The sequence below is a fragment of the Emydura macquarii genome, unplaced genomic scaffold, assembly GCF_026122565.2.
Source record: "Emydura macquarii macquarii isolate MOO-44397 ecotype Brisbane River unplaced genomic scaffold, CSIRO-AGI_Emac_v2 contig_1551, whole genome shotgun sequence".
Lineage (NCBI taxonomy): Eukaryota > Metazoa > Chordata > Testudines > Chelidae > Emydura > Emydura macquarii.
The window spans coordinates 17,684,731-17,697,333 of NW_027131688.1; the positions used below are offsets into that span (position 1 = coordinate 17,684,731).

At 39.5% G+C, this 12,603-nt stretch overlaps 1 protein-coding gene across 5 annotated transcripts in view; it reads left to right on the plus strand.

The window, feature by feature from the left end:
- The window catches only part of AKT1 (AKT serine/threonine kinase 1), a 106,470-nt gene that overhangs the window by 36,370 nt on the left and 57,497 nt on the right, over positions 1-12,603 (plus strand). For all 5 annotated transcript variants that reach the window (XR_010921152.1, XM_067554959.1, XM_067554960.1 and 2 more), the window contains exon 3: positions 10,671-10,799. Coding sequence is in view for 4 of the 5 variants with exons in the window: in XM_067554959.1 (XP_067411060.1) it covers positions 10,671-10,799 (129 nt within the window). In the remaining variant the exon portion in view is untranslated. The remainder of the gene's footprint in view (positions 1-10,670; positions 10,800-12,603) is intronic.

A 12,603-nucleotide genomic window follows, 5' to 3' on the forward strand; every position in this document is an offset into this window, starting at 1 on the left:
GGTTCCTCCTCCACACCCAGGGGAAAACATGAGCAAGATAAGGAGAAGAAAGAAGAGGACTTGGGGTGATGTGTTCAGTGAGATCCTGCAAGCCAGTGCTGCATCACACTGTGAGGAAAGGGCCTGAAGGGTGAACGTTGCAGACAGCCAGGAGAAGGCCCAGGAGTCCCAGCAAGAAAAGGAGAGGAACATGTATCAGGACATAATGGGGCTTTTTCGGTAGCAAACGTAGGTGCTGCAGATTTTTGTGGGCCTACAGATTCAACAGTCACAGGCTTGCATCCCTTTGCAATCCATGGAGAACTCCACTGCAGCCTCATCCCTATCCCTACTACTCCACCCCAGGACAATCACAACTCCACATTCATTGGCCTGTGAAAGCCACGGTTGCAGTGTGTGTAGCTAAAATGGACATGAATGTTCTCTCTGGTAAGTTCTGCTCCATTAATTTATTATATTTTTAATATATTTGCTGTTTAAATTCCACAGATTTTTTCCTTGCACTGATTTTGTTACTGAATAAAATTCTATTTGGAAAACCATTCATCTTCATTAGTTCACAACATATGCAGCAGAGTGCTGAGTAGTTCAGAAAGGACCGGTGTACTTGTTGTTCTGCAGTGTGACACAACTCATAAGATCAGTGACAAACATAGAGTAATAATAAAATATGTACAGCAAGCACTACAAAGTTAACAGGTGCATTGACAGTGTTATATTCTTAGATATACAATTCCCAACGGGCCCCAAAACAACAGGGCCAGGTAGAGCACAGTACACCATGAGGCATTACTATGGCTCAGTGTTAGTGCTCTTTAAAAGCCTCACTGAGCCATCTAGCTCCACACTGAGCTCTTCTAATAGCCCTTGTGTCTGGCTGTTCAAACTGAGCAGACACCACTTCACCTCCACCCCAGTGGCAACTTCCCTCCCTCTTCATCACAGATATTATGCAGGACGCAACAGACAGCTTTAACCATTGGGATGGGTGTTTTCTTCACTGAGATCCAATCTTGTGAATAAACACCAGCGTCCCTTCAGTCAACCAAAAGCACATTCAGCTGTTATCCTGCACCTGCTGAGCTGGTAGTTGAATCTTTCCTTGGTGCTGTTGAGGTGGTTAGTGTATGGCTTCATGAGCCAGGGGAGCAAAGGGTAGGTTGGATGCCCCAGGATCACTGTTGGCATTTCAGCATTTCCACTGTTTGAGGAAGAAGGTCCTTTCTTGCAGCTTTGTGAACAGTCCTGTGTTCTTAAAGATTTTAGTATTATTTACTTTCCCTAACCAGCCAACGCTAATGTCAGTGAAGCATCCTATGTGGTCCATGAATGCTTGTGTAACCATAGAAAAGTAGCCCTTTCTGTCTGTGGCAAAGTGGTCTGGTGCCAAAATAGGGAAGTGTGTGCCATCTATTGCTCCACCTCAATTCAGGAACCCCATTGCTGCAGATCTATTCACTATGCCCTGCACATTGCTGAGAGTCACAGTCCTGCGTAGAAGGAGGTGATTAATGGCCTTGCATACTTACATGATGACAGCCCCCACAGTGGATTTTCCAACTCCAAAATGATTTCCCACTGACCAGTAGCAATCCAGCATTGCAAGCTTCCACAGCGCAATTGCAGCTTGCTTCTCCACTGTCAATGCAGCTCTTGTTCTGGTGTCCCTGTGCTGGAGGGCTGGGGTGAGCTTGGCATGCTGATTTGGGAATGTGGCCTTGTGGATCTGGAAGTTCTATAGCCTCTGCTCGTCATCCCAAGCCTGGATTATGATGCATGCCCATTAGTCAGCGCATGTTTCCCGGGCCCAGAAGCAGCGCTCTACCATCCGTTGCTCCATGAATGTCATTAGCAATCTTGAATTGGTTCTTTCTCTGTCCCACAGCAATCTGTCCTCCAAGAAGTCCTCATGTTCTCAGCTGATTTGGTTCTTGCAGCTCTGCAAATACCAGAGGATCATGCGTCCAGTGCTTGCTGTGCAGTCAATAGTGCAGAGCTGTGTAAGCTCCATGCTTCTGTCAGAGATGGCAGACAGCAAGGAAGGTCCTGCAGGTTCATGGGATTTTTTTTAAAAAAAATCATGAAAATTATGGTATATAAATGACATTAGGGGACAGAGCCAGTTGTATGCTGGGAAGTTGATCCCTTGATCGCAGTCACCCCTGCGTGACTTGTCTCCACCCAACTATGCGTTGCCAAAACTTCTCAAAAAGCAGTGTCCTGAGGGGGATGGGGTTGCCCACTGGGGTACCTACCCTTGGAGCACCACACTGTGCGTGGACACTAGCACTCCTGATGAGTATGCACAGCATTGACTCAAGGAGCCAAGTATGCATGTGCACAAACGATATACTAACTGTGATGGGGGCTTTATTTCAACATAACTTGGCATCAGCAAAAGTCTGTAGTGTAGATATGGCGTGCGTCAATCTTAATGGCTACACAAGACCTTTAGAAAAGTCCATGTGTGTCCAAAAATACCAGCAAATTGTATTTATTTTACAAGAGCTCATTAGGCTGTTTGGGAAACATTGGTTATATTTATACGTATTTGGGGCCTGATTTGGAGAAGTGCTGGTCACCCACAAATCCAGCTGAAGTCACAGAGAAGTCGTAGGTACACAACTCTTCTGAAAAAATCAGGAGGCTTTTAAAATGTCAATGGGGCTTGTTTGCTTAAGCGCTTTTGAAAATCTCCCCCTTAGCCTAAGTAAAACACAGGAAAAACAATGGTTCAGAATACATTTAATTCAATTTGATGCCTCTAGCTTTTGTTCTGTCATTCAAATACACATAGGCACTTGTCAAAAACAGAGTAATACACTATGGCACTTCTTACTTGCATGTTTTAGTTTTTTAAAATGCTGTAGTTGCTGAGAATAATGTGTTATGGAAAAGCTTTCAAAATTACACTGCATGGGCTTCAAAATAGCTTTCTATTTAGCCCTTTCACTTCCACATGGCATAATGGAAACAAAGTTCACTCTCAGACTGGTTTTATCACACTTTAAGAGCTCAGTGTAGCTTTTCTTATAATTTATGTAGCTCTTCTTAAAACTGCAGTGTTTAATGAAACTTCATTTGCATCTTTTCCCACTAGAGACAGCTGTAGGTTAGGACTAGCCTGAGTAAGCTGTGCCAAAGGTAGGAGTAAGGAGTTTTGTATGCTGATTAATTCTCTTGGACTCCTTTGGGAATATGTGGTATTGCTTAAATTGATTACTGTAAGCAAGATGGCAACATTTTTGACCTTCTAAACGAAACGCTGCACAAAAAAACAAACAAAAAAAACCCCTGTATTTCAAATGTACCTTGAAGTAAAATTGAAATGCTGTGATACAAAATATAGAGTGATATTTCCCAGAGATCATGATGTTACTTGTTGGATGAAGACTAGTTTTGAACTTAGGTGTGCTGTGTGTATGCAGATTGTAAAAATCAGTAGCCAGCCATTCTTTATGTGAAAATGGTGCCTGAATAAGTCAGAATTAATGTCTGTCTCCCAGTATTCTCTGTTTTGATGTCTCATAGGTATCCAGTGTACACACAAGCTAGCTTTATGATTCAGAGCATCTTTTGGTGCCCTAATCGATGTTTTATATTTGCACTGTCCATATATTTAAAGACAGACATATAGCTTCTAAAGCAAGCTCAATAACTTTTGTTTTGTTAGTTCCTCCAAACAATTCCTGTATTGTTTTGTAGGCTGTGATGCGGTCCTAAGTGAGATTTTTTTTTTGTTAAATAATCTGCAGATGTGTGAAACCAGATGAACATAAATTGCAGTTCCATTGTTTTTAATGGGCTTCTATTTGAGTACAGTGTGAAGATTTTTTTTTAAAGTGCCGCTCTGAACACGAGAGCATTTAATCATTCCCCCTTGCCCTCCTCCAGCTTCCCTCCCCCCCCCTTCAGATTCCCTGAAGATATGATAATTAAGCAGGTGCCATATATTGTAGCTTTGTGTGAGCGTGAGAAACCGTAGTAGTTTTAGGGTAATCAGAGCCATACTTGAGGCAGAGACATTTCTTCTTAACCTGCCGGCAGTAATGTCAATCATTGTCGTGCAGGCTGCTGTAGGGCCTTAAATGTAATGTTCTACTATCCAGCTGCACGGAAAATGAGTAAGAATAAAGCAGTGAGTGGATTTGCCTTGCACTGAATTAGCTTGTTGTGACAGTGGGCTGCCATATATGGTCAGTGAAAGGCAAAAGAGCTGGGATAAGCTGTAGAGCGCCAGTCTGGTGCAGACAGTCTGCTGACTCAGGCTTGACCTCCCTATTGGGGAGCACCCTTGACTGCAGTCTGAGCTGGCTCATTGAGATTCAGGGCACAGCCAAAGTGTCCATAGCTGTATGCTGGAGGCAAAGGCTGAGAACACATCCAGAGAGTGACCCAAAAATAATCAAAGCACTGGCCCCTTTCTGTACTCCTGTGAATAGGCTGACAAACCAGAGGCTCTTAGTGAGCATATTGGGAAAGACATTAGCATACATTTTTTTTTTTCCCAAGCTCCCTAAATCCAAATACCGTTTTGACAATTTGTTCAGGGGAGAGAGAGAGAGAGAGCGGCACATCAACTATGAGGGAAACAAAATAGAAATAAAAAAAATAACAAACATTTTGTTTGGCGTATAACTGACTCCTAATTTATAAGCATCAAATGTATATGTGATGTGAAACTAATTCCTTGTCTCAAAACTACTTATTTCTATATGGGGGGGGAAACACAAGGAGGATTGTAAAACCCTTTTCAACAAAAGAATCTGTCGGGGTTTTAATAAAGTCGATTTTAAAGTGAGTGGACAGAATTTGTTTGAACAGCAGACACTGATCCCATTCTTCAGTCACACCAATGCACATGAGATGGCAGCTTTTAAAAACTTCACATCTTTAAGGAAGCTGGCATCTGTTTAGCCAAAACCTTTCGGGCCGACAGGATGTAGACCACTCTTTGCTTCCATTGAAGTTTTAGAAATGAGTCATTCAGTTTCTTTGACCGGTGGAACATTAGTACTGCGTTTTGGCTTAACTTTCAAGTTACACGCAGATAGTAAGTAATATGTGCAATCAAGGAGTGCATTACAATTTTCTCTGTATGTAATATTTGGTGTGTTCATTTTGTCCATTAATAAAGCTGCTTTTTGATGCTCAGAGCAGAAGGCATAATACATTTGTCCATAGTTTCCTGGTAGTCACTCTGCTACATTTTATATAACTGGGGACTTGGATTTTTTTCCCCCAAAGCTTCTAACTAGGTTCTAGTTAACTTTTTAATGCCCCAGGCTAACAGTCTAATCCATACTCTTGTAAATATTAGAAAACTATAGCTTGTTGGATGCCTGCTTTGTTAATCTAATTTTTTTTTTTAAAACCCCTGTGTGTGCATGAGATGAGCTAAAGCATTTTAAGCAAAGGCTACTTAAATACAGTCTGTTATGAATTAGAGGGTGTGGTGTTGGCTATGAATGAGCTTGATGCAGCAACAAGCATGCAGCAGTTGGTAAATAAAGATGGATTTTCTTTTGTTCTGCTGGTGCTTGCTGCTCATTATTCTCCACTTACCCTGTAAGCTTCCCAGGGAGTGGCAGCTGTTTCTGATGTTAGACACTCTATCAGTGGTAGACAGCTCCAGATTCAGTAAGACACTGTTGTGGGGAGGAGAGGAGGGAAAAAAATAGCTCTGCCTATTGTAAAGTCTCTGTAGAATTAACTTTTCATGAACCAAAAGAGTTTCATATTTAACTTTCTGAAATATTAAAGTGCAAGTGTGCTTTCCAATACATCTTGTGTAATGAAAAGGGTTTTTAGCATGAGACAGATTTACATAAGCATATATTAAGAGTTTTAATATGCTGTATGTAGGGGCAGAGACAAAGCAACAAAGTGAAATCGGTCTATAACAACCTTTCTGTATATTTACAGAAATGTACAGTTTGGGAATTTTTGCTGTTTGCAAATTACTTTGAGTAAACACTATGATGCATAAATACTTTACATAATTTTTTAAGCTAGCAAGTTGTAGATGAGTTTATTCAAATCCAGCATTTTATATGTAGGATTTATAAATCATACTTTTGCTTTTCTCTCTTTGCACTGTTAGCATTCTGTGACTGAAAACAAAGACAACTGCCAGGGCATTACACAATCAATGAATCACAGAGGAAAAAATTATTTGCTTTGTAAATTAAGTTTTCTGTGGTGTTTCATTACTATTTTTTACCCGTGTCTAATAAAACTGCAGTTTTAATTTTCTTTCACACATTTTTGCATTGAAGTTGTATCCTGCATGTCTTACATTTTGAATTTTCAATGTACTGAAATAGTTGGATGTGAAGCAATATGACTAGTATAAGCCATTCAAATACCTTCTTACACTTGTCTTAAAGAAATAAAATCCAAACACAAAACATAAAAAAGCAACTAACACTTCAAATATGCCAGTGTTCAACACCCCAAACACATGAGTGGAAAGAGACTGTTTCTTAATTTTTTTTAAATCAACTCTGGCCAGGCATTTTGACACTGCTGTATCTTATGTGTATTAACAAAAATCTTAAGAGTTCTGTCAGGTAATTAGTTTGTATTCTAATAAACAGGCAACATGACACACATAGTTTCCAAAAAAAAAAAAAGCACAACTTCACCTCATTTCATACATTTTTATGGCTTTACTGAGTGGTTATTCTTAAAGTTCCAAATCCTTTTACATATAACATCTTATCTATTCTATACTTAAAAATTGTTTCTAAAGGAGATAAAATTTGACAGCTGTCATGGGTTAAGTAGGTTTATATTTTTTAGCAGTTACTATGGCCGATCATAGAAATTTAAACTTGTTTAGTAAGAGCAGAAATTTAATACATTTATTCATGATTTTTATTTACAAATTTGTGTTCCAGAACTTCTGCAGATGAATGATTAGACTTCCTAATGTTTTATTAATCTATAGTTTAAGTGTATATTCAAGCTTCTCTAATCACTTTCACATACAACCACGGATAAGTCAATTTCATGCTCATTCCTTACATTTCAGGTTTATCCTGTCACTTCAGAGCATGTTATGTAATGACACATATGCTATAGTTACTGCAGTATGCTTCACAATACTGCAGGTCATCAAGACATCTTGTTTTTGTACTTATTATTTACTGATTGGTTGTAATCCTTGGCAATGGTTAATAAAACAAAACAAAAAAATCCCAACAATATTTATTAAGCTCCAGCCATAGACCAAGCATAACATTTAAGAAAATTTAGAAATCTACTACTAGTCTGCAAATTAGAAATGTGGATCAAGAAAGAGAACCAGCTACAGTGATGAATAAGTGAAGGTCCCATTCTAAAGAGTATAGAAGATGGTAACAAAAATCCTCATTCGTCAAGGATTTCTACCTGGAAGATATTGGTGGAATAAAGCTATAGGGCAAAACTACCGGCGTGATTAAATTTAAACATCAAATATAATTGTAAAGTGGGAAAGCAGAGGTAAAATGTCTGTTGCAACAACTCAGTGCAGTTTCGCATGAAATCCTGCTCATATTTCACTTAAAAACAAAAACAAACAAAAAAAACCCCCGACACCCCAAGTTTCTCTACCAATTAAATTTTTCCTCTAGTCATTAAAATTCTCAGAAAGAGGTGAGGGCAGATTATCCCAGCCCTTACTCATTTCTCGAAGAGAGGAAGGAAGAGTAAAAATCCCTTGCTGGACCCTGCTCAGATTGTGACTCAGGCTGTGGTTGGGAGTGCAAACACAGGCTACTTCGTGCCTGATTGTTCCACCACAGCCCCCTTCTGTGCCAGTGGGAGGGGAATGAGTGGGAAGACTAAACCATGACTCTGCCCTCACTGGCTAGATGTGTAGCTGGGAGTGAGCTGCTCCATGAAAAGGGGTGAAGTGACTTTCTCCCTCTCCTGAGCAGTAGGGGAACAGGGGAGGAACTGTGACAGAGTTCATTCTCTGGTCATCTCGTGGGACGAAGGAGCTATATGCCACTCCTCACAAAGGGAAGCTTGTAATGTCACACTTTTTTATTCTTAGTGAATTAGCAGGGTAAAACTAACAATGTAATTTTCGCTTTAAGTCGGTCAGATTTTGACAGGTTCTGCAGACGTTGACAGGAGTTGAGGGAACTTGGCACCTCACAGAATCCAACACCGTAATGTGCCAAGTTAAATTAAATCCCTTTAATGGTGAACTAGACACTTGCTTTAGTTCATCATTAAAGGGATACCATGAAGATTTCTAAGCCCCAAAACTGACCTACCTTAAAATTGTTAGGGCCTTAATCCTCTACATTTGAAACCTATTTCCTTCCTATTTTTATTTTAAATATACCATGTATTGTTGGGAGGGGTGGCGGGTGCAGTTTATTTTGGGGGGTAAGCTGAAGTGTTTACCTTCTGTAAGTGCATATGGTTATTTTGATGCTCATTATCTGTGGCTGCGTTTGTTTTATAGAAAGTGAAGAATGTTTTCAGTGCTGGAGACCGAGCCAGGCTGACAGTCCTAGAGAGCAGCTCACAAAACAGTGGCAGTCCAGACAGCAGTTGGATGAGCTGCCCCAGTCTGCCTTGCCCAGTCATGGTGGCTCTTCTCACGTGAGACCCCTATCTGAAAGATCTCATCTGAGACCACCAGGTCATACTGTATCACTTTAGTTACATAAACAGTCTGATGGTAATGACTCTTGGACACTACTGACCAGGGCTGTATTTGAATTGATTGCTTAGAAGTTTAAAGCTCCATAACCTATTACTGATCCCCAAGAGTTGCCAGTGTTAGATTAAAGTCAAGAGTGGAAATTCCTACGGTAACGGACTGTTCCTAAACCTGTCGCCGGTTACCACAAAATGTAACCTGCATGTGGGACAGACATACTAGATTGTATGAAAGGTTTTTTTGGCTTTTTTTCTATCTGCAATAACACTTGTATCAGTGCTAATAAATGTTCTCAGCAGATAGTCCCAATACACAGAAGATATCATCCCTTAAGTCTTGAGCAGACCCTCTCCTCCACTTACCGAGTTTTTTTGCTGTAGAATAAAAAGTGAAAAAAGCCATTGTGGCAACATCGAGTCAGCCAGCTTTGTGTGTGAGCTGGAGAAATGGGGAAGAAGTTAGGAGATTGAGCAGAGATAAGAGGTACAGCTACACTACAGCTGGTGTTAGAAGCAAGGGGAGGCTGTGCCACAGAAGGAGAGGTGGACTGTAGGGAGGGGGAAAGATACAAGGCAGCTGTAGGGGAGTTCCTAGGGCAGAGTACACATCATTGTGAAAGAAATCACATGGGGTGGAAAGCAGAACAGCAGGAGAGGTTGTGGAGCGTGGTGGTTGAGGATGGGAAGAGAGCTGAAGAAAGCAGTCTTGGTCAATAAACCTGTGGTGCCTTTTTTGGTCGTTTTTGTCATTTTGTTTAATTTGGGAGCAAACCCTTCAAACAACCAGCAAGGGGCACCATATTTTGCTCCAGTGAACTCTCCAGTGTGTGCACCTGCATGCTTTTTATAATGAAACTGAATGAAATGAGCAAAGTGCAAGTGATGAAGAAAGTTCCTTGGTATAGAATCCCTGTATTTGCATAACACCCAGATTGAGGACCTCTAGGTCCAATGCAATAGACGTTTTTTTTTTTTTTAAATTACTTGTATTATGGTGCCCAGAGACCCTACTGAGATCGGGCTCCACTGTGCTAGGGGCTGTAGAAATGTGGTGAGAGACCATCTAAACAGACAAGAAGGCAAAGAATGAAAGGGGAGACAGTGAGAGGGGTGGTGATTTGCTCAAGGTAACATGGCAGGTCAGTGTAAAAGCTGGGAATGGAAACCATGTGACTTCTGTATCCCAGTTCAGCGCCCTGTCAAGTAGACCGCACTGATTCCCCGGTAAATAATTAGGGATTTGATCTCTGTAGTCAATGTTGCTTCTGTTGCCAGGAGTTTGAATGTGACTGTATTGTTTATGTGTAACTATACACTGTCCCTGCAAAACATTCATATGAGCAGTGGCATGATATGCTGTAGGGATGTTTTCTTCAGAAAAGGGAGAGCAAGCACTTCGGAGGACCTTTAGAACTTTTCCATATTAAAAGTTAGTTTTTACCTTTCACATAGTGATCTATCTTGTGCTTCATTTTTTAGATGAATATGTGATATTATGTAACTTAAGTGGAGAATTGCCTTTTTATGCTCTAAAAATGATTGTTGGTGTGATAAAGCAGTTGACTAATTACTAAATTACCCACCGTTGTTTAAAATACTTGCGCTGCAAAATGTAAATGAAAAAAATGACTCTACATGTCAGTATGAAAAATGACAATAGCAAAAATAATACATAGGACATCTGCTCTGATTTTTAAATTTTAAATTGCATTTAAGGCAGATGTTGCAGTATTTGAATGAAATAGGAATAGATGGGGGGAATGTAGCCGTTTACTTTTTATGAAGTCCCATTTTATGGTTAAATCCATTGTCGATCTCTGAATTGATGTCTATATTTTCCCATTGTTTGTAGCAGAACAAACAATGAATTAAAATGCCTTCTGTATTAGGAGGATGTACGGTATCAATATTTTTGAAAGAGATTCTCATTGGAATTCTGAGACATGAAGTATTAGGATGTAATATATGGAATTTTTTACTATCGTTTCTGGTCTGTTTTTTTCCAGGAGAGTACATAAAGACATGGAGGCCAAGGTATTTTCTGTTGAAGAATGATGGCACATTCATTGGTTACAAAGAGCGACCACAGGACGTTGACCAACGGGAATCTCCTTTAAATAATTTCTCCGTAGCTCGTAAGCATTTTTACAGGCACTCTCTCTCATTCTTGCTATATGGGTTTTACAGAATTGTTGTAAGCCTAGCCCTTGTAAACAATATCTTCAATGTTAAATCAAAATCAGCTCAAGACAAATGTTCTGTGAAAATATATAAAAAGTTTTCATTTTATGCAATATTAGATTTTGCATTGTTAAATCTGACTTGTAGCTTTGTTGTATGAATGATTAATGCAGAGCTGTGAACACATCACTTTATGTAATTCACTACTTTTCACTCTTTTCTATCTGAAATTACTAATTGCTGTTTATAGTTACAATACAAAATACTCTTTATTATTTACCTTTACTCTTCTTATATTTTGTATATTATGAAAAAGAGCTAACTTTTAGGCCCTGATTCAGCAAGATACTCAAACATGAGTAATCCATTCAGTAGTATAAGATGAAGAATTTGGCAAAATCGGGGCTTTCAACCCTAAACTACATGTTTGTTCTTTGGATGTGGCCCTGAGTGTGTTGAAATCAGTGGGAGTCTTTCCATTCTGGGAGCCATGCCTTAGGAAAATGTGGACAAACTGAAGAAAATCTAGAGGAGAGCAACAAAAATGATGAGTTTTAGCAAACCTGACCTCTGAGGAAAGGTTAAAAAATCCTGGCGTGTTTAGTCTTCAGAAAAGATGGTGGTGGCGGCGGGGAAGCAACAGTTAGAAAGTTTTTCCTACTATCTAACCTACATTTCCCTTGCTGCAGAAAGCCCATTACTTCTTGTTCCACCTTCAGTGGATATAGAGAACTGTTGGTCACCATCCTGATTATAACAGCCCTTAACATATTTAAAGACTGTTATCAGGTCGTGTCCCTTCGCCCCCTTGCTCCTCCCCCTATCCCCCCGGCTTTTCTTTAAACTTTCCTTTAAACTATGCATCTGAGAGCTGTAGTTTACAGACAAAAATTAACATGTAAATAAAAAGCGCCTGTTACAAGGAGTAGATTATTTTTCCTGTCATCAAGATTTGGGTGGACTATGTTCAATATAAGAGGTTTTGTAGCATTTGATATGTGAGAACTGCAGTTGTCCAGCTATACTGGTAGTAGTTTTATGGGCAGGACTGTGTATCTGTGGCAAGAATAATCAGCGTTCTGGGCCTTTTGCACAAGATGATCAGTAGATAATTTGACTTTATCTGCAATCACCAGGATCCGATGAATTTAAATACCTTGTTGATTCTGGGCGTAAGGTGGCATTCAGAACTCTGTTCTCACTTGCACTTGATATAATTTTGTTAGGTTTATCCAGAAGCATAGAAAGAAGGGCCATTATCAAACATAAAGTTCCTTATTTGCCTTTTCAAAGCATCTCTTCTTCACCATACTGTTTTTCTTACTTTCTCTCTTTCATTTTTTTTCTTTTTCATTTAAAAAAAAAAAAAAAAGTGGGGAGTGAAGGTTTCTTCCTTGACATTATTGGTTTAAAGTGTGATGTCATTAAATAGGGAGCAGAGTTTGACACCTTCATCACAAATAATCAGGCTTTTAGCTTAAGTACTAGGGAAGCAAATATTGTGACATTTTAGAAAGTCACTAGGATAATACTAAGTGTCTTTCAAATACAAAATGGTAATTTGCATTTGAATGCCTTGGTGTCTATTCCTGTTAGAAACAATTTCTCTGTCCTACTTATTTTAAGACTAAACGCCAAGAAAGAATCAAGAGGTTCTTGAGAATAGTTTAAATAATTATTTTTTAAATAGGCTGCAATTTATAATACATACTTTGATGCAAATGGGGAATGGTGGTATTGGTCCACTTGACAGGACTG